The 22,708-nt window shown below is 46.3% G+C and overlaps 1 protein-coding gene across 2 annotated transcripts; it reads right to left on the reverse strand.

Moving 5' to 3' along the window:
* Nucleotides 1-471: 471 nt before the first annotated feature.
* On the reverse strand, nt 472-18,708 carry LOC147259343 (F-actin-capping protein subunit alpha-2). Of its 2 annotated transcripts, none has more exons than XM_086209679.1 (10): nt 18,613-18,708; nt 10,133-10,196; nt 9,080-9,131; nt 8,767-8,830; nt 7,177-7,383; nt 5,262-5,341; nt 4,279-4,357; nt 4,097-4,168; nt 3,788-3,850; nt 472-1,749 (listed from the first exon to the last, which is right to left on the reverse strand). In XM_086209679.1, the coding sequence occupies exons 1-10, from the start codon at nt 18,649-18,651 to the stop codon at nt 1,609-1,611; spliced, it is 861 nt and encodes a 286-aa protein (XP_086065805.1). In that variant the 5' UTR covers nt 18,652-18,708; the 3' UTR covers nt 472-1,608. The 2 variants fall into 2 exon arrangements, with proteins under 2 accessions (XP_086065805.1, XP_086065806.1); XM_086209680.1 differs by lacking the exon at nt 472-1,749 and adding an exon at nt 3,032-3,471.
* Nucleotides 18,709-22,708: the final 4,000 nt, after the last annotated feature.

Raw genomic sequence — 22,708 nt, forward strand, 5'->3', positions numbered from 1 at the left:
CCGTTTATAAACTTGTTTATTGAATTTAGGACACAGAAACCAATAAATCACCTGTTTTTATAGCGGCGGTGCAGTCCGGCGCGAAATGAACTTCTCTTCATTGCAACCCCCCCAAAACCTGGAGTTAATATTCGTGAACCGGATCAGGGCCGGTGTCCTTGTTTTTGACTGCAAACTAAATTCGGCGACAACGCTGTCCCGATGTTCTTGATACTTCTTATTGTTAGCGACAGTTCTCTTGCAGGAGAGGAAGATGTAAACCCCCTAATTGGTTCTCAGGAGGTTTGTGTTGCTCAAGTTCATATTTACGGTTTGTTTGCCCCCCGCCCACTGCAGAATATCAGTATATTGTTTAAGGAAAGTGAAGATACTGGGACATCCTTAAAAATAAATGAATAAAATGAATGAGCTGAGGACACTTTTCTCCACCCCCAACAAACACAAAACCAGAAAAAGAGAAGAGCGACTCTCTTGAATAGAAAATTTGTTATTTAATGCAACATAATTGTGACTGAATTACAATTGATCTCATGGAAATAATCACCAAACCGACAGACAGGATGTTTCATACAGGTATATATTACAATGTGCCTTGTTATATAATACAGTCAGGTTCTGTTTTTTTGTTTTTTTTTCATAAAAATAAGCGCTGGAGGAGAAAGTGATAGGTTTTGATTTGTATTGTAAATTGGACGTTATGCACGTTACGTAGCAATCGATGACTTGTTAATGAAGCTTGTTAGGTGGCTGTTGGAGCTCCCTGCGCCGAGAGCGAGAGTCCGGAAACGTTGTCAAGTCAAAAAAAAAAAAAAAAAAAAAAAAAAGAGAGGGGGGGGGGGGGGGGGGGCCGTTTAGCCGGGAGTGCTGCAAGCTTGAGATCTCACGTACAGGACACACAAGTGAGGGAAGTACCGAGATAAGGGAACAAGAGTATTGAGTGGCTGACACAGGGTGACCGCTTGTGCCAGAGATACCAGCCAACGAACACAAAGAACCTCTTTTTTTTTCTTCTCCTTCTTCTGCTGCTGCTTCTTCTTCTTCTTCTTTTCTTTTTTTTTGGGGGGGGGGGGTGTGTGTGTGTGTCTCACGTGGGACATTGATTGCAAAGTGAAAAGAGTCACTTGTCACAGCCAAAATATCTGAGCTCTTTTGGGAAAAATCGTCAAGATTCGTTGGTTTCCCCATGATTGCAAACCGTTTTTTTTTGTTTGTTTTTTTGTTTTTTTTAAATTTACGTTTATTTTTCAGCAGGTCAAACAAAAGGCGCGGTCTCACCGACACAAGTGATGTACTGCACACACGGTACTGGATTCTACAAGGGTGTTTTTGCATACGTGTGTTTGCCCTCTTTTCCTATGTTCCTTGTTCCTCAAACGTCCTCACACCTCCATCGCCGCGTCCGTGTGAAAACAAAACGACCATCGATAAAAGTCAATGTTTAATCTGAAATCCTGCTGTGAGACCAAACCTCTCTTTGTCCCAGTTTGTCTAATTTTTGTACAAAGACGATACAACTATCCAGTCATGCAATGTTGTTTGGGGTGGGGGGGTTGGGGGTGGGGGTCTTTTATGTTCTCTGTTTTTGTTTTTTTTTTGTTGTTGTTTTTTTTAAGCGTTCTGCATCTCCTTGCCGATCTTGTAGCTCAGGATCTTGTTCCAGTCGATCTTGGTGCGTGTCACAGGAAGCTGGCGGCGTAAGGCTTTAAAGGTAGTGTCCGACATGGTCTGATAATTCTCGTTGATGGCCGTCTGGAACAAATAACAACAAACAAACAAAAAAAGATGGATACAAGTGTTTTTAAAAAAAATTCCTCCCCAGTGACCCCGGCAACGTCCCGACGCGTTTGAGAATATAAAATGAAAGCATCTTAAATTTGCTCCAACCCGAGAGAGTTCCCCGGAGTCGGAATTTATCACGTTTTGATTGAAGTATTTCTCTGAACTGGAATGGAAATCGTTGTTTTTTTGTGAGTTGCTCTTTAAATGTCGTCGGACCTCTGATCATTAATTTATGTCTTCGTGGTCGAGCAGAACGTTGGTGTGGGTGCTCGTGTGTTTATGTGCTGAGATGAAACACCCCCCCCCCCCCAGGAGTGGATAGGAAGAGAGAACAGGGACAGGACAGGGAAGACAAGGGGGGGGGGGACAAAAACAACAACAACAATAGCAGAAAAAATAAAAAAAAACAAAACAAACAAAGAAAAAGTAACAACAACAACAGAGAGGAGAAAAGAAAAAAAAAAACATTGGTTGCAGAGTTTCCAGTGCAGGGTTACCATTGGGTTTAATATAATTTTAAGATAAATGTCTGAGTGTGTGATTATGGGTCGGTTGTGCGCCGCATGCGTGTATGTGTGTATGCGTGTATGTGTGTATACGTGTGTGTGTGTGTGTGTGTGTGTGTGTGTGTGTGTGCGCTACGGTTTGTCTTGGATGCTGTGCGTAGCTGGCTGTAGCTGATGTGGGGGGGCCAGGACATCACACCCCCAGTCCAGGATAGCAGGTAGGTCAGGACCAGGCCACCAGAGCACCCAGAAACCCCCAGGACACGGGGAGCCCCAGGCCACCCCTCCCCCCAGGAAACAGCCACAGGCCCAACCCATGCCGGGACCCGCAGGAAAGCATAGGAGCAACAATCCCTACCCGGAAGCAACCCGCAGAGAGGCGGGGCAGAGAGGACCCCGGTCCCGTCGGGCACCCCCCCACACAGCATGAGCAGAGCCCAGGGGCATAGGGCCCCTCTGGCCCGAAACCCGACCACAGCCCCCCAAGAGGTCCGCCAGCGGCGAGGCTGACACCCACCCACACCCCACACCCAGGCGGGGCAACCACAGCCCGCCACAACGACCAGGCCCACCGCCCCCATACAGGGCCCCCACCCAACCCTCGATCCCCATCCCCTCCACCCATCCCCTGTTCTCCCCCTCCCCCCAGAGCAGGCGGGCTTCAGGCTATAGGGCACCACCAGCCAGCCAGCCAGGACCCCCCACTCCTCCGAAAGGCCCAGCCCGCCTGAGCCGAAGGCACGCACGCCCAGGACCGCCACCCCCGGACAAAACAATCATACCCTCACCTTCCTCCATACAGGGGCTGAGTAGTCCATAGATGCTGATACGGCCCAGGGCACCTCAGACAGCATCACTCAGGTTACGTTTTGTGAGATAAGCAATTTTTTAAAAATTGATTATCAACATTTTACCAAATAATCATAAAAGAATGTTCATAGTTTGCTCGAGCTTTGTTTTACAAGTCCATTAACTTCTGGGTAAAGTATAGTTCCACGTGTCCTCCAGTCTCTCGCTCGATCCTGGACAGCTCCAGTACCACGGTGGCCACCATGTCCTGGTACCGGTCATTTGAACCAACAGTGTCGCGGCAGCTGTCAGGCGCTTGCCGTCATCCAGACCCCGACTGAGTCATCGCCCGGAGGCGGCGAGGTTGGATGACACGTTGTGGTTTTGCCAAGCGATACTTCAGATTTTCGGCCCCGAAAAAAAAACAAAACAAAAAAAAAGTAAAGATCAGTTTTTCTCCTTTCAAATATGACTCGGCGCTCTGTCCGTTCAAGCCTGAGGACGCGACGCGCTGATGGCGGCTTGCAAAGTAAAGATTCCATCACTGAGTCCTGACGACAGCAGCACACGAGGTCTTTGTCTCATGGCTTATTGAGCTTCTCCTGACATGTTGCATTCAGTGACCGATTACACAGTAGGACTTCGCACGACTAACCAAGGTGATATTTCTCAGCTTCGGTGTGTCCCCAGCGTAGTGAACACACAACACGTACCTGATAGTCGTTCTCTGCAGCCTCCATGATCTTAACAAACTCCTTTGCAGTCGAAGCCTCGTTCTGATAGGAGACATGAGGATTTCATTTGAGTTGGCGAGGGAAAAGAGACATTCACTAAAAACTGGACAGCTGAGACAGACAGCGAGATCACCGGCACACAAGAAGAAGAAAAAAAAACAACAACAACAACAACAGGAGAACATCGCCCAGGAATTTACTGCAGGACAACAACACAATTTTCACAAGGTAAAACCAAATTAAGGGCGTCCGTTGGCACATGAGCGAAATCTGCTGAGTTCTACTCACAGAAACTGACATGGACTCCTGGACCTCTTTGTGGCTCACCAGCTGAACGTTGCCATCCTCATAGTAATGAACCTGGGAAGGAGAGGACGTTGGATTTCATCCGTTAATTCCGTACCTTTCATCAAAAAGGGGGCAGTGTAAGCGGCGCAGGCGACAACGAGCGGACGGCTTCAACCAAATACCTGGATTTTCATGATTCCTGCCACTTGAGTGGTGGAGGGAGAGATTGTAAATTTCCATTCTGACCTCCAGCGTCCGTTCCTGCGCGGAGAGGAAGAGCATGTTAGCACCGTCGCTTATCTCACACAAGACCCTCATATCTGCTGCGGGGACTTCACATGCCGACATCCGCAAACTGAACTGAGGTCAAAAGTGCCAGCTCGTGGTTGAGGCACCCTGACATGACTTCGTTTACGCTGGGTTCATCTCGGCGGAGCGTCACGCTCTTTCAGAGCGACCCAGTTGGAAATGTAAGGTATTAAAATATCACCGTTCTACTCTGATCTCACCAGACAGACTTCTCATTTCATCTTTTTATACAATGCCAGTTTCCCAGTATTAAAATGTCCTTCTGGATTCTTCCTGATACTTTGTTGTAGATTTACTCCCACCAGCTGAGTCCAGGTAGTTTATATCAGCACAAGATGACGCTGGACTAAACAGCTGCAAGTGAGAAACTTTACGTGACGCCTCAATCAGTCTGACAATGTTTCCTGAGGGCAGCAGGCGCAAACCCGAGCTACAGCATCGTTACCCAACCATGAGCCCAGCAAAACCCACAAACAAAGCATTGTTTCTGATCCAATTAGATTAACCTGATCAGAAACAGCTCAGCGATGCTTAGGAGGGCCGGCAGTCAAACGCTCTCAGAGTTTACTGCCAATTAACGTAATGCCTTTGAAGCGTCTTGTACAAATCAAACAACATTACGGGCTTTTTAAGTCCGATTTAGAAACCGACACTCCCTGGGAATTCTACAAGCCTTTGTGGTCTTTCTAGAGAAGGAAATCTGGATCTCGCTCGCCTCCATCTTAAGATTGTAACTGCTGTAATCTGTGTCTAATGCGGTTCAGGGGGAAAAAGAAAAAAAAAAAATCACATCCCTTGCCACAATTCCATTGAAAGCAAGTTAAAGATCAGCTCGGGTTTTCGCTCTCAAACATACCAGAAGTTTTTTGGTTGAAACTGATGGCACTCGATGCACACGATGATGGTTTGATGTCCGTCAATGGTTTTCCCATAAATCTGCAAAAAGAGGAGCGTGGTTACTGTCTGATGGTCGCAGCGACTCGGCCAGTTGATGAGAACTTCCATCCAACCATCTGATGCAGAAACGCGACGCGGTTCGCGTTTACGAGCTACAAAGCACGTATGAGGCCGACCACACACCCGCGTCGCAGCGCAGGTATTTAGTGTGTGAAACAGAAGAGTCCTTTCAACTTTGTATCCATAAAAATAAAAAGCAGCACAAGAAGAGAAGGTCTGTGGAGCAGACGACTACGTCTGGAGACACTCCATCCCTATCCAGCTGCTTCTTCACTGCTGCAGAGGGGAAGCTCAGAGATCGTCGTTAACTGAACGTCCTTTGAGTCCGGGAGCGTCAACCTTTCCCTTCTTCAAGGCTACTTGAAAAAAAGGCCTATTAAAAAGATCCCAAACTATTGTAACTGATCAATTTGAACAAAAAAAAAAAGAAAAGAAAAAAACTATCAGAAATACACGAATAAAATCCACCACCGCCATGCCCTGTCAAACAGGTGGTCGAGCTGGAATTACATAAACAGAAACAACCAGGCAGGTGGACGTTGTGTCGGGGCTTCAAAGACCTTTCCGTTATTCGCCACACCGCAGTCTGATGTCATCGGGTAGCTGGACAAACTGAGCGTGTCGAACTGATGTTTCCTGGAGATGGAATCTTACAGTAGAAATAGCTGTTTTAATAATTGTATAAACAACGTATGGTTCAAACGTCACTTTTAGATGAATATTCTGCCGTACTGATGATCAGGTCCCTTGCAAAGAGCGAGCACCACACTGAAAGAATTTCACGGCTCATTGGCGAGTGCTCGTGGGCCACCGGTGGTACTCCGCCCAGTGGTTGAGAAACACCCCTGAGAGTCCTCATCATTCAGAGAGGTAAAGCAAAGGTGAGTCTAATGGCCTCAAGGGAAAGCGCTTGAGTTGCAGTTATTACAGACGGGGAGATGTTGGTGACATTCCCAGAAAGGCTTCTTTTTTTTTTTTTTTGACAGCGGATCCGTGTGAAATATTCGCCCGGGTAATGGAGCGGGGAAAAAAAACTGCCGCTGTAGCTGCAGGCGACGGGCCGCAACTGAAGTAACAAACTTCTTTCATTGTGTCCTGCTGCTGGCAGAATCACATAAAATCAGATCACGGCTGCTCACGGAGTGATGGAAACGCACAACTACTGGCTGGTGTCTTTATTAACAATGCTGGCGGTTTGTAGCGCATCCCCAGGACGCTCGCTGCCACCGCCGCCGCCGCCAGAGTGACGAGGCTGGAAAAAATGAAGTCTGCAGATTTATGTAGCGCCTTGTTCCTCTTATCCTTGTTAAATGTGACATCAGGCAAAGAAAAGATGTTAGAAGTCACATGAGGTCACACAATCCAGATAAAAACCCCACGTTTAAGTAATAATGACTAGGAATATTTTACTGTCGGGGTTTTTTTTAATTCTCTGCAGCAAAATCAGGTCAGGGTTTATTACAGAGCAGCCGCCTGGAGCTGGAGGGGATTCATTATCTGGATAAAAGACACTTGGTGGACGCTCGGTAGCGACCGAGTCGTAAGAGGCCTCAAGTTTACAGACGTGACATGGTCGGTTCTTGAGCTGGGGAATCCAAAACTACGGTTGGCAAAGTCTGAACTACATGGAGGAACAATTTTTACAGTTTGTGTAAACTTCTGCCTTTTGTAAACTCACACAATTTCAGATCAAGTTCAATTCCCTTTTTTTTTTTTTGAAAAAAGAAAACTGAAAGTTAACGGCTCTGTTTTAACGAACACATGTAGCTTTGGTGACGTGTTCGTGGTGTTACTGTCGGCTGGCTGGGACGTACGGTGCAGACTCCGCTGGGGTAGTGCTCCTTGACATAGGCTCTGACGGCCGAGTCAACGGCGCTCCTCCAGTCCTCCAGCGAGCTGTCGACATCCTGGGGTCGAGGGTCGCTGGCCTCCTTCCTCAGGTGATCGAATTTAAAGGAGATCTTGTTCTTGGGGTCCAAGACCCGGCCATTCCCAAGGTCACCGTGCTCTGTGATTAAGACCTGGGAAGGACAGAGATGACAAAATTAACACAATTCCCATCTCCGCCGACCGTTCAGCTGGGGTTTACATCCCTGTCTGTCCAGAGTTTCCTTTGGTGACACAGAACTCGTTACGACTCCCGTCGAGCCGTGACTGAGACAGGTGTTCTGGCAGAATATCACGTCACTCTAAAGCCAATCTTGCTTTTTTTTTAATCTCCATATTTTATGTGGCCTTCACTTTTGATCGCCATATCTAATCCTTCATCCTTGGGGGGTGAGAATGGGGAAGAGAGAGCAGGGAGGAGGAGGACAAATGAGACATCTCCACAGGCATCAGCTGGAAGGTCCTATGGTTTGTCCTCCACCTCTGCGCTCACCCGGCGCTCCTGCCGGGTGTCAGGCAGGGGAATTTCAACATGTGATGTGGGAACACGGGGACATGATGACATCTTCACGCAACATACTGCAACCATTACTTCAACACGCAGGCACATTCATTCACCAACAATCCTCACCAGCAACACACACACGATGACATGAAAAACTGAAGTGTGTGTGATTCGGCTTCCTGAGGAAGGCAGAGACCGTTTGATCCTCCAGCCTAATCACCGTCTTTACTCCGGCACCGTCCATATCAGCGCATCAGGGCAATAACAAATAACAACACACACCAAACAACTTTGGGGTTGTTGTTTTTTGTTGTTGTTGTTGTTTTTTGATGCTGATGATCTTTTGATGACGATCAGATCAAACTGAAATCTTAACTCCATGTTCTTGCAGCTACGGATTTTCTTTTTTTCCCCCTTTGTTCCTGTATCGCACTGAAGCTGAATGAGGAGAGCGTTTGTGATGGCGCCACCAGACCTCACGCGCTTGAGTTTGTTTGTTTGTTTGTTTGGGCTCAAATCAAAGTGTCTGTGGGTTACTGAGCACACGACTGAGGAACAAAGACGAGGGTTACACTGGATGCTGAGCTTCAGCATTTGTACATGGATGTTTCTCAACAGTTTGGTTGTTGTTTTGTTGCTGTAGCTGTTGTTAGCCGTCAGTCTCCATTCGCTCCGAGCGAAATAGATGTCGCAGGCTCTTTCTGCAAACCCCCACCCCCACCCCCACCCCCACCCCATCACTTCATTCTGAGAAAAAATGTGTTTGTGAGCTCAAGACACCTATAAGTGAGCACTTGAATGGCAAAATACACTTTTTGAAGTGTGGCTTTAATAAGTCTGACAACAGTGTTTTGGATTTATTGTGTGAGGGAAAATAGAATTTTTGGACACACGTGGTTTGCATCTAAAGGTGACAACGTGGTGCACCTGACAGCACTGAAGCTAAACGCTAAACAGCTCTGACAGTGTGGAGAGCAACATGGGAGGAATTAGGAATGCTGAGTGAACTCACCTGTTCTTCATAGCCCTCGATCTTCACCGGGGTAAACTGGTCCAAGTTGTACTGTGCAAATGCACTGCAGGGAAAGAGACAACAAAGATTCTACGATACGTTCGATGAAGGCTGCGGTGGATTTTGTCCCCCATCAATCTTATTGTTAAAAAACAGACTTGGAAAAAGGTGAGCCAGTCATTCAGCAATAGTGACCCCTCCCCCTTTTTAAATTCCTAATCTTAAATCCAGGACAACAGAACATTTATAGTGAAAACAGATCACTTTAGTAACTTTCTTTCTTCTAAATTCAAAACCAAGAGGGAAGACTTACTGCGCTGCACCTTCCCTGAGAAGATTGTCATTGTTGAGCAGCAATCGCACATCTAAAGATGAAATAGGTGAAATTATTAAAGAATAGATGGGAGATGTGTTAAAACACACACACACACACACACACACACACACACACACACAGCTGCCTGCAGTCAGTCTTCGCAGCGTTTGTGGTGAGAGGGGTGAGCAGACATGGTAAATTAGCTCAGTGGCAAAGGCTGTAAAATCTCACCAAGATGAAAGGGGACAAAGTGGAAAAGGGGGACCGTGTTAAAGTGTGTGAGGCTGTCAGGCTGTGATAAGAGACAGACAGACAGCCCCCCGGCGCCCCCCGGAGGTGACGACATTTATCGAGGCAGGACGAGCCTTTAACGATGCCAAAACACAAGCACACGCTCTCACAAAGCCTCTACTTTGCCAGTGGGGAGTCACGGCTGCAGCAGCAGGGCGAGCCTCCATCAGGCCTCATGACCGCAGCAGCAGTGGGATGAATGACACTCAGAAGGGTTTTCAGCTCCAGGTGATTCAAAATGACTTAAACACATTCACCTTGACTCACAACAATAGACAATATCTCTAAGGATAAATTAGCTTTACATTTTTTTAATGCCTTGGAATCTACTCAAAAGTAATTTGGACTTTGGCTCCACCAAGTGGCGCTATGAAAGAATACATTACTTTTCAAGGTGTGAAAAATAAAATTCCCACAAATAAGAAACTGGAGTCAATCGATCAATTTCACACAACATTTTCTAACTTAGTTAGAGATGCTAATTGATTGCAACACTACAGCCATTATTTTCCCCCCAAAATAATTAAAAATGACAATTAGACTCTTTATTTTGTCAACTGCGCTTCTTGTTTAATGCAGCAAAACATAAGCAATAATTTATATATTGGCCTGTGAAAACTCCGACAATCAAACTCTTCTGCGACCGAACGGGACTCTTATTGTATCTGCAATGATTGTGTGAAACTGCAGCCCCTTGAACTCGTCGCTGACGGACGTCTTTCCGACGGCATTTATGTTCCGGCATTGCTGGCGACTCACCATTGAAAACTTCGTTGAACTCTCCTGGTGGGGCGTGGATGACGAAGTTAGCTGCTATGCGTACCTGCAACCAAAAGGGGGGGTACAAGGTGAGAGAGGTCACCAGAGGTCATCGGCGAAGATGAAAACATTGCCCAAAATAACTTCAGACATTTCATTTCGCCATGAATGAATGGGCAATCTTAACGCCTGGCTAGGCCAAGTTCTTGAGTGTTGGCATGTTTGAGCGTTTACAAAACCACACACTGTAAACTCTGAATGTAAACGTGCACTTCGGCCTCCAAAATAGCAGCGCTGTGTCACTGGTATGGTGGGTGGGGTCCAGCGGTCCAGAGTCTACAGTCGGAAACACATCAAGGCAGTCATTTTTCCCCTTCCACATTTCTCTTCTGCTGCTTTACCGCAACACTTCCTGATTCCAGGTCACATGTCAAACTGACAGCGAGACATCAGCCCCTCCCTCCCCTGCATAGTTTACAACCATATAAGGACATAAAAATGTGCCGAGGACTTGAGTTAAGGCGCTCTCTCTCTCACCCTACCTCGATATCGCCCTCTCTAAAACATTGGCGGGTCCGCCAAAGATGATTTTGCTTGCACAAGGGAGTGAATCAGGGAGGGTGATAATGTGTGTGTGTGTATGGGTGTGAGCGTGTTTCCCACAGGCCCTTATTAACAGTGTGTGTATACAAATGCTATGGTACTGGCGCAGAGCTGCAGATTGATTTTTTGCTAATGAGTAATGCTGAACGGAAGGAAGGCCCCCGGGGGGAGAAATGTGTTATTTCTGTGCGGTGCTCAGATCAAAGATTATCTGCGTTAGTCTCATCCTGTGTCAGGAGATCACCGTGACCCACTTATGCTCAACAATCTCAAATTCATAACACAACTGAGGAGTGTGTGTTGTTTGAGTGCACAGCACAAACACACGTTTAAAAAGGGGGCTTGTGGTTCATCTCATCCCCGTCGGATGAACAATTTGCATTTGGGTCTCCCTCATTACACTGGACGGGCCGTGTAAACACTCTCCATGTGCAGGCACCTGCCAGACACCGGAGACCCGCTAACGTCTCAGCACAAGTCAGCCTGATAGCAGATGCCTCACTAAAACGACTGTTCTGGGGAAGAAAAAACAGGACTTTCACTCTAGAACCGAGACAGAGAGCTTCTGGGCCTTTGAACGACCAGGCCTGATGTAGGCTGGTGACTGAATGGCAGGGAGCTCCAAAAAGATCCAGTGAACTCAGGCCTACAACGACATGTCATCCCTGCAGCTCTTGATTTAACCAATCATGGGAAATGACCTCACTTATACAAATATGTGTACAAAAACATATTGCAATATTCTCCATCATTAACTGAAAATTTCAAAGTAAAAGGCTACAATGAAGCCTTTTAGCATTTACTGTTGATTTTCTGGCCTCGATCAGACAGTTTAAGTTACATGACTTCCGGAAGCACCTGGGTATTGAGCTGTGAGTGCCAAGCAGTAACAGATGAACAACACACCCACAGTTTCAAAAAAAGGAACCTTGGCACAGGACAGTGTGCTGCTTGGTCTGAGTCACTGTTGAGTACTGAGTCAGAGCTGAGCATCAAGACCAAGCACCTGTACACACAGAGTACGAAGCTTGTTACACGGCTGCTGTTACTATCACATCAGTCGCAACAAAAAAATAAAGTAGCACAAGTACTTTAGGGAGCTTGAGTAGATAAGGAAATTACAACAAGAGTTCTATAAATAAATAACGAAAGGAAGAGTGTACACTCCAATCATGGATTATGAGACAATGACATCTTAAAAGCCCATAAAACGAGGGTGATACGCTACAGCAGTGATTCTCAAACTGTGGTACGCTCCCTCAAGTGCTACGCTGACGAGTCCCAGAAACAGTTTTTTTTTTTTAAGATGAGTCAAAGGTAAGGAGAAGCGACTCAAATTATCTCCAATTTGGACTGAGTCGGGTGAAGGAAGCCGTGTGTTTGTGTGTGTGAATCCATGACGCCAGCACACTTGTCCCCGCTCTCTCCATGAATAGATGAAGAATGAACTGTCAAAGAAATGAGAGGAAAAACAGCAGCGAGGCTGAACTTTTGCGTACTGAGCTGCCAGGTTAAGCGCGGTCTTCAGTCTCAGTCTGCCACGCCAGGGCATCTGAGAGCTCTCTGGAGACCTGCGTCCAGGCTGGGACAGAAAACCCCAGCTAGAGTTACCAAGAACTCTTTTTATCAACGTTTTCTACAGCGTTACTTCCACCACTGATGCTGCAGAGTTTCTTTTGCACCTTTACTCTTTTTTTAAAAAGGTAACCCCCCCCCCAACTAAGCTTTGATGGGATTTGAAGGAGTTTTATTCAAATTCTGTCGTTCCATCACACTTTTCGAATAAAACACTTAAGAATGTACATTAAATACGCTGATGAAATCCTGGTTGATCCCTTCATAGGAGAAGAGAGGCAGTGAGAGAGTCTGACAACTTCTGCTGTGGGGGTTTGCATGAGCGCCTGAATGCCAAACCTAAAAAATGACTAACAGTCTGCATCTGCATGATCTTGGACAAAGTCTGTCTGTTACTTGAAAAGAGGGCGTTTTATCTGGTCAATTCCCGTATCTTTCTATGGATTCCTGGAGGGTTGAGTCTAAGAAACTGGCGTGCAGGCATAAACTAACCGCAGCGCTGGAATAATAAGACGGAGGCACAAAGAACACGGAACATAAGGACTCCCTGTAGGGAACAGTTCTCGTGTCTTTGTGCTCTCTTGGCCTAGACACCAGCTGGTCCTTTTTCTGTCAACTTACTCACTGTACACTCACCATCATCATATTACCCAACAAGCCCCTCTTTCCCATGCAGCAGACAAATCCCAACGCTAACCTCCCCACCCTCCCAGAGGGGAGCCCCTCTTAATCCAAAGTGATACCCAGGGAAACAGAAACCGCGCATCATAATCCGTGCATCAAAATCGCCTTATCATACCATTTCACAACCAGAAAATGAAACAGCAATCATGATAATAATATCCAAAAACTACGGAGGCAATCATTCGGCCTGCAGATGTTTTAGGCTACATTATCTCCCCGAGTTTGATCCCCTTTCCTGGCACGCCTCCACTTCCATATCCTACATAGAAGGGAAATAGTGGGCCTCGGCGTGTCCGTTGCTACTCCACCGATAGGGATTAGTTTAGTTTGATGTCGGTGGAAACGGGAGGGGTGGATGGAGTGTGGGTGCAATCATTTATGAATTATGAAATCTACAGCGGGACAGCAGAGAGACGAGGACTGTCAACCAGCCGCGGGCTAACTAGAAATATTCCATCTCCTACCAAAATAAGGAGGCGTCAGCTGCTGGGCTGAAGATTAAATTGAAAAAAATAAGGGCCAGCATCTGTGATGGCGGAGATAAACGCCTTCAGAAGCTCGTCCATTTACTGAGGGGGATTACAGCAATGAGCTCGAAGTAGAATGTAGTATAATGACGTTCTGGAGTACTGTGTCTTTATGGCAGCCACGCTCCTCTTCCACACCGACTGAAACCTCACCTGGTGCTCTCAAACCATAACGACCAGTAGGTTCACCTGGACAGGGAGTCATGATGATGTCAGCGGCTCCGCTTCCTCAGCCTACATTGGTGTGCTTCCAACGCCCTGGTTTTGCTCGGGCCTCTTCTTCTTATTTGCTTACTATCAATAACGACTTAACAGTCACTAATTTATGGGTTGGTGAGTTTTATATCGTATGCGCATACTGTCAGCATCTGCAAATATCAGCCGCCGTCGTTTCTAGATTGAAGTAATTTCCTTAGTAATTTGATTCCTTAATTCCTGTACAGCTGAGGCTGAATGGGACGTTGTTAGTCAGATCATACTGGAGCTGCCCCTTCTGAACCTCATAAATGATCTCTCTTCCTTGTTGACTGCAGACTGGACAGGAAACTGACACACAGTGAAAACAGTTTGGAAGTGGAGGAAGCACACAAACCCTTGCAAGACAAGAGCCGGGGCCATCGCCACATCATCCTACCTCCGTTTGGCCTTTAGTTGTTTCAGGCAGCCTTTTTTTGTATAATCCAGTGTCACTCCTGGTATCTTTTACTTCTTGGTCCAATATCACTTAGTGTACATGCTGACGCACAGAGCAAGTTAGGACAGTTGGCCCTGATCCACCCAGCGTTCACTGGTCCACAATGCTGCACTCAAACAAAACGTCTCTGAAGACCGACATCGTGAGTAACAATGGATAATAATCCCGTCCAAGCCCCACGACAACAACACAGCAGGTGAAAAGTAGTTTCTTACAGTGAAATAGAAAAAGGTCAGGTTGATAGATAAATAGTAAACTAGTCAATGTACTTGGATTCTGGTCCGTGGCCAGATGCTACGGCGCTGAATAAAGAGAGGAACCATCAGCAAACAGATAGAGTAATGACAGCTTCCTGTAATACTCGTGCAGTTTCTTCTGCGGCAATCAGGAAGTTCAAGAGGACTAGAAGCCGTACCTGAGTGAGACACAGGACTCTTCTGCCTTGCCGTTTAATCATTTACCGACACTTCTGACTCTCTTTTGAGTCATGTTTTGGAATTGCCGAGCGGCACTAACAGCCACATCAGCACCGAGAAAAAGTCCTGAGATCTCCTGGGACACACTCAGGGAAGCATTTCTCTGAGAAAACCCAGAATCGTTGCATTTTATCTGACAGTTTTGCTGTCCAAAAAAAAAAGAAAGAAAGAAAGAAAGACCCCCGGTTACGTTTTCAAAAACTACCTACTTCCTCAAAAATAGATGAAAGAGTTACCGCGGTAATGTTAGATCACGGCGAGCTGGGATTCCCACAGAAGCATGCTTCCACATTTGTCATTCACTGTGGGAAAGTGCCATCAGTGCAGAGGAGGGAGATTCTGACTGGATGATGATCGAATCGTTCTACAAGCTCAGATGGTGGCAACGTAGGAGTGAGCTTCTAAACCGAAACATGACACCACAGTTCATGTCGTTTTATATCAATGGTGTCTCATTCCCATATGAATCTCGTGATTGTTTTAAAATAAGAAAGCCTTACCTCATCACATTTTATCATCTACTTGTTATATTTGAAAAATACCGGACGAAACAACACCTCCGCCATCTTAAGTACCGTCAGGACGCTGCCGGTTTGCCACTCAGCCTGCATTGAACTGTCCTGCCAGGTCTCTACAGGAAGACGGATTCCTACTGTCGCTCCTTAGAGCCACACCTGACTATGCAAATTGTGCAAGACTAATAAATCAGCCATAAAGCGGGTAATGAGAAAATTACCATACTGCCGCGCCCAAGTAGCTCTGAGGTCGTGCAGCAGTGCGGGACTGTGCCAGAAATCCCCAAAATAAGCTCACACTGATGAACATCTGGTTCCTCCTGTCAAGTCAAAGTTGTTGTTGTTGTTGTTGTTTTTATTTATTATCATCATGTGATTGACAACAGCTTAAGATAATTGAAGATTTTTTTGTCCTACATCAGAAAACAAGTCAGTGAAAACCCCCCACTCTTGAATTTCATGTTGGCAGCTGCTAACGAGCGGCTAAACAAGACGGCAAAGGTTGTTGCAGAAATTACACATCACGGCGCCGGAATCAGAGGAAGCCCAAAGCAGGCTGTGGTCATGCAACCGCAGCAGGCGCGTTCACGGTGTAACAGCAGCCTTGCACTTCTAACGTTTGCATTTACGCTTTAGGAAATCATAAGATGTTTTATGGTGAATGTTAAAATGATGAATGATGACTATGATGAATGTTTTTAAACTCTTGTTTGACAGAGAAGGGTTTTTAATCAGAGGGGGGAAAAAAAAGAGTTGTCGAAAAAGAGTTTGAGACTTAAACCTACTTTTTTTTTTTTTTATTTCCCCTTGATTTCTGATGATAATCCAAAATCCAGTGTAAAAGTCCTACTAGATTCTGGCTGAGGGAACCCACGGAGGTGCTAACGTCTGGGTTGTCAGACCGTGTCATCCCTGCAGCGCTCTATTTTGATAGTTCTGATGAGAGGACAAATATATCATCATACATCGCGCTCTTTCCACCATTACAGTTTTTCTCCAACCTGCACAGCACAAGCTGACGGCCTGGAACAGATGGCTGATTGCTCTGAGCGAGTGCACTGGAGAGCCGACCTTCAAAAAGTGGAAAAGGCAGCTTCAGTGTTTGCAGGGAAACGCTGCGCTTAACAGCATAAATATAACTGGTCCCACAATGTTCATATTCAGAGCAGGAAATGAACAGCGTCCACCAGCTAAAGGCTGCGTAACACTGGCTGTGCGTGCTCCTCTACCAGTCAGCTGGGTGGCAGGCTGCCAACCGTGGTGCTTTTCGGCTGTCTAGTCAAATGGTGAAAGTGGCTTAAAGAGTGGAAATAATTTGAGTGGTTAAAAGACGGGGGGGGGGACAAACAAATATTTTAAATTTACTACCGACAACTTCAGGTCATAAGCACGTACATGAAATGCTTATTTGTGATGCAAAAACTAGAACAAGAGCCTGGCTGCAGTCCCCTTGCACTCTCGAGGCCTGTATTAAAGTGCTTCGCTATCAGCCGAGCGTTGATGAAGACAGCACAATCACACCCTCGGGTCAACAAGCACCCTAAACAAAAGCGTCTGACTCAAGCTCATATGGCGAGCCACGAAACAAGCCCAGGGCGTGTGCTGATACTGAGTGGTATGGAAGTTACAAAGCGGCAACTGAAGAACTCTTTTTTTTTTTTTTTTTAAGAAGAAAGCTCGTAATTGTTTACCACATTAATGGGAATTTGTCTGCAAGAGGGGCATAGAGCTCAGGGGAGAGACACTAAGCCTCCATCATGACCACAAGGAACATCAGCAGAGCCGGAACTCATAATAGCTCATAAATTGTCATAAAATGTCTGATTCACGGTTTAAAAAAAAAAAAGGGGGGGGGGACGACTGATAAAATGATGTTAATGAAATGGGAGTAAACGCATCACGCTGGTGACGTGACGACGGCCTTAAACAGTTACTGGTGCCATGCATTAGCTCCTTATGAAATGTTCCTCTCATGTTCCAGAATGCAAATCAACAGAGCAAAGTTGGAGTAACAACTGAGGCCACGCCCACATTGCATGGCTGAGTTCTCCAGCCTCAAACCACCTCGGTCTTATTTTTATTTGAGCGTTTTCTTGCTAATAATACGAAGACGCTGTCCCAGGAGCCCACGTTGTTTCTTTGTACTTTGCTGAACGCAGAAGTGCTGCAAAATAACTTTGGAGTAACTGCATTTGCGCTTTAAACTAACTTGAGAGTTCATTTTGGAGGATTGTCTTGGCAAGAACCGAAAATCATCAATGTTTGTTTGCCGCAGAGCTTGTTTCCCCAACGACAATCCAAAATCAAATATAAAAACATCACATCATCATGGTGTTGCTAACTTCATTGTTGGCCTACAAAAGCGTGTCATCGCCTGCAGCCCTCGCACGCAAACTGCATCTTAAGTGAAGTAAAACTACAATCCCTGTATTGTGATGTACAATTACCATTTTGGATATAAGGTGGCATCGCCCAGCCTTTAGCTTTGGAGAAGTTATGCGCCCTGACAGGTTTCGGAGTTAAGTGTTTTGACCAAGCTGAAGATCCAAGTTGTGTCAAGTGTATTTGCTGAGTAGAGGTGCGTGCGTGTGCGTGTGCGCGGTTGCAGCTCCTTTAAGGAAATGAAAGTGAACCAGCGCTCGTAACAGAAGACACGGACAGGGGCGTAACCCCAAGTTAGAACACCAGTTACCTTATTTGCATTCTTAGCATCACTAATTATAACTTTACCGGCAGCACGTAGGTGGGGCTGTTAGCATCCTGCCGCTACACACCGTTATTTTCAAGCGGTGCCGTTACATAGATTAGCGGGCTAGCCTGTGGTAGATTTGAGATGTCAGTCGTACGACAGACAAAATGCCGCTCTGCCCCGCATAATTTAACACACCACTTCTTACAGGAGCTGTGTGTATGTGTATGTGTGTGTGAGAGGGGACACGGCGGTATCAAACAGCGAAAGGGCGTGTTAGTAATTCAAGCTATCAGTTAGCCGGATGCGGCTATGCTAAACTAACTAGCTAGCGATATCTGGAGTGCGAAAACTTTCATAACACTAGCAACCAGAGACACGGGGGAGGGGGGCAAAGGGTACCGAACGGTCTAGGGAGCAAAAAACTCAGCGGGATGTAAGCTTAGGTGAGTTTATAATGTCTACACGGTTCCTATTTTGAGCCAGGACCGTACAAGGAGCCCCCGTTTGAGATTCGCAAACGAGCGGAAGTTGAGCTAAAAATAATAAGAGCAGAAGCAGCAGCGGTTGTGCCGAGGCCTGGGATTCCTCCGAATTTAATCACACGGTCGGAGTTGGGATGCACAAGGGGTTTGACGCGAACGCAACTTAAAAAAAAAACGGAGGAGGAATTCTCCCAGATGGGGTTTATTTTAACGATTAAAATAGGCATCTTACCTTTTCCTCGTCGGATAGCTGCTCCTCATGATCCGCCATCTTTTCTTCCGGCACCACCAGCTTGTCAGAGCCCCAGTGACGTCATCACATGGGTGGATTCCCACTTTGGTTCAGTAGTTTAGATTGATGGCCCGTCACCGGCTGTTCAAGGTGGTTTCGGGCCACCAGAAGCTTGAGAATTTGCGCCGTTGTCTCATCAGACAACCAAACGGCATTAATATTCATGCTCAACATTCAACAGTCGTCTCAAACGGTTTGGATACATAATTTATGCACAGTTCTAAAAGCCGAACAGCCTCTAACCTCATTTATGTGATATTTGCTCAACATGCTGAGGTGGAGTCCTGTGTCGCTCTCATGCAGAATTTTCCTTCACGGGAGATTTATTGTCACAATCAGACAATAGAGAACTGGCACACCCTCAGTATCTGCAGATGTCAGACTTCATTTTTCCACCCAAATTTGTTAAGAAACAAACAAACAACAAAACTGATTCATTTTGATGCAATTTTGCTGATCATTTGTTGTTTATAATGAGGAATGAAGTCACTTTAACCTGATTTACGGGTTCCGGAATTCTTTTTGTAAACAAAGAAAACGTCTCTTTACAAGTTTACGGAGATAAAATGTGTTTTCCAGGATTTACAAAATGTAAATGTCATATATACACCTGTTCTGTACGGACAATGTTGACATTGCGAACTACTGGCCAAATCATTTGTGAAATAAAAAATCATATGTGATAATTAACCCCATACTTTTGGGTTCTTGACCATTTTTCCAACACACACACACACACACACACACACACACACAAAAGGCTATGAGGAGTTATTAAGATTATTCAGATTCCACACATTTCTGACGTTACTGAGACATCCCTATTGTTGAGTGTTTCTTTTTCAGGGGTTGCGATGATAATATTAAAGCTAGCAGTGTAACGAGTAAGTTGATTCTTGCATGGCGTCTCTCCCCAGGGGACCGTCTTTCTTTCTTTCTTGTTTAAAATAAATCATAAATGTCCTTTAGCGGCGTAAAAGTCTGATGGTGCAGTTAGAATAGCATCTGGCACAAGCGCAGTCCGGGTTCCTCTCTTCCTTTTCTCGGGGGCCGTCAGTTGAAATGCCGGCGACTCCTCGGGGCCCACACGGCGGCCCCTTGAGAGCTCCCGCGGCTGGGACACGCCGCCTTCCACCCGTGTGTGTTGCAAGTGTACATGTGATGAGCCTGCGCGTGTGTGTAGCCTTCTCCTCCACTAGATGGCGAGCTGAGACCAGCTGCCGAAGCCCAGCGCCCCCCATTTGCTGAAGACCTTCAGGGGATGAGATCAGTTTCAGTGTCTGACTCATTCACTTTCCCAGCGTCAACAAACCAGAAAACATGTAACTTAATCTAAAAACCACACAGAGGGCCGGAGGACGGGTGAGACGGGGGGTGTTGGGGGAGGTGGTGGTTTTTGTTAACTGTAATCACAGATGGTGGCACCACTGTCAGCAGGAAGAGGTTCAGGGAATTCATTCGGAGCGCTGAGGAGAAGGATGGGTCTGGCCGGTTGATTCTGTGGTCAGTGAATCTTCCTCCCGGGGGCCCAGCCTCTGGGCTGACCCCCGCATGAAGAGCCCAGGTCGCAACAACGTTGTGTTTATTCAGTGCGATCCTGATCCTGACTGTGCCGATATATACTTAGTAGCCTACTTCCTGGACTGATGTGGGACCAGTAATAGTGGTACCGTGCAATTACGGTTATGCCGTTTCCACATCTGGACCAATTCTGTCTCATACACAGATAATCTGTCCGGGTTGTCAGCTGGCACCGGGGCAAGGCCGCCAGAATTAGCCCAGAACTGACTGCTACCGAACTTACACACAATTCGGAGGCCGACTTTGACCACACCGCACATGTGCCGACATAACCCCTCAACCCAAACCTCACCTGAGTGCAGCGCTGACCTCAAACAACTGCACTGGGTGCGTGTCGGTGACCTTTCAACGATCCAAACTTTTTCAGCTCGTCCTTGAGTCCGAGCGTCCGTCTGGAAACGCTCGGACGCATGAACCAACCAAAAACGGGACACCTTCAGCCTGCAGCGAGTGCAAATACAGAAGCGCGTAAAGAGTCGTAAACAACAATTTTGTTCAGTATCAATTTCCTCATTGGTAAAAGTAGATGAGTGTGGGTTTGTACGCAGGGAATCCAGCTGTTTCTTCCTAGAATGGAATCATGTTTTGTAGCACCAAATGTACAGCGAACCTATCCTTCCTGGCAGCAGGAGACTGTCGAGCAGTCGGGTTTTTGTTTACATCAGCAGTCATTTGCTTTGAAAACCCCTCAAATTAAACTGCTGCCTGACGTCTGCGCTCTCTGCCAGTGCCTTGCTCCTTCCCTCTGTAATTGAACCCTTCTTTGAAGCAGGCTCAGAGTTCTTGCCAGCGCTGTAGTCCTGTGTGTTTAGGTGGGGTCACTCACGTTGCCACAGTACTATACCGCTGGTACAGGGCCATGGCGGCGATGAGAGACGGTGGTAGTCATCTTACAGTGGGCTTGAATCTAACATTCAGCTTCAAAGGCTCCTCTGATACACCTTGATTGTATCTATCATGACGTGTAGGTATTTCAACTGACTGCAATGTGGGAAAGTACATTTACTTAAGTACTGTGCTTAAGGTTATACTTCACCCAGAAAGTGTAGGTTTGCCTTTCAGGTATTCACAGGTAAGTGTATGGAGCTCATTTAGACAGTTTTCCAACCCGTATCACTTCGGTGTAACTCCAGAATGCAGTAAAACTCTGCCAGGTATATTTAGCTTGAAGCTAACGGTGACTGACGGCTAACAACAGAAAAAACTGTCTAAAAACGTCTCATGTGGTGCACGTCTTCTTTATCCGGCTGCATGCTCGGTAATCCAGCAACACTTCAGTATGAGCTAAACTATGAGAAAGTTTTTAAACTGACACTTTTTCTGTTGTTAGCCATCAGTCACCGTTAGCTTTGAGCTAACGATATGTAGCTGGATTTTTTTTCGGACAGTAGTTGTTGTTTTTTTTAGCAATAAATATTTATATGTGTGCACATGAAAGTTAAAACACATTTTATGGGTTAAGTATTACTTCATGAGCGCGTGGGTCCATGGTTGAAACGCACAACGTTTGGAGGCTAACCTCTGTGTGTAGTCCCTGGCAGGTTGATACTTAAAAACTTTTTTTTTTAAAAATTAAAAGACAGATGAAAGAATGTAAGGAGTTTAAGTTCTGCTGTACTTTACACCTCCAACTTCGACCCTCCTCAGACTCATCATGTACGCAGCTTTCAGAAGAACTGTGCCGCTTTGGATTTGCGATGATGAGACACAAGGTGGGGGATCAAACCGGGGGATTTGAAAAGCTGCATAATCTGCCGCCGTTGAGTCGACACTGGAGCCGCTCATCACCTCTGGGGACCAGAGGGAACATTGAAGACTGAGTTTCTCTGCCACTGAAAAGGAGGCCACTCACTGTGACTCACCCACATCCACCGGTTAGTCACCTCAGATACACATTACAAGGACAGACAATCATCACACTAAACGCTGACATATTAAAGACGCGGCGTGATGAAGTGCGAGGAGGAAGAATTAGCTCTGCTTTTTGTGTGTGTGTGTGTGTGTGTGTGTGTGTGTGAGTGTGTGTGAGAGAGAGAGAGATAGTATCATTTTGGTTCTTTTTCCACTTTCCCTCTCTGTTCTCCTGCCACGTGAGAGTCAAGAAAATTCTGTTTGGCAGTGCATCAAAGTGTGAGGAGGCAGCACCGCGGGATGATGGAGACTGTATTTCCACACCCTCTGACAGTATCTGCTCTCTGCTTTGTGTCCGTCCAATAGCCGCCGTGTTGAAATGTGGCGGCAGCAGCAGAACGGAGCGATGCGGGTTAGCAGGGTTGGCTCGGGAGGTGGGTGACTGCTGGCTCCATGGTCTGATGCATTGCAGGGCGGATTTTATACCGGTGTCGTCACCGTCCTCTTGTTGAAACCTGCTTATATTGTCAGTTTGGGGTTTTTTTTTTAAAGCTGCCGCCATCATAGTCGATGTCCATCCAACTACATTGTTTTTCATGCTTGC

The sequence above is a fragment of the Aulostomus chinensis genome, chromosome 7 (genome assembly GCF_037954235.1).
Source record: "Aulostomus chinensis isolate RoL2024-O1b breed Wild chromosome 7, RoL_Achi_v1.0, whole genome shotgun sequence".
Classification (NCBI taxonomy): Eukaryota; Metazoa; Chordata; class Actinopteri; order Syngnathiformes; family Aulostomidae; genus Aulostomus; species Aulostomus chinensis.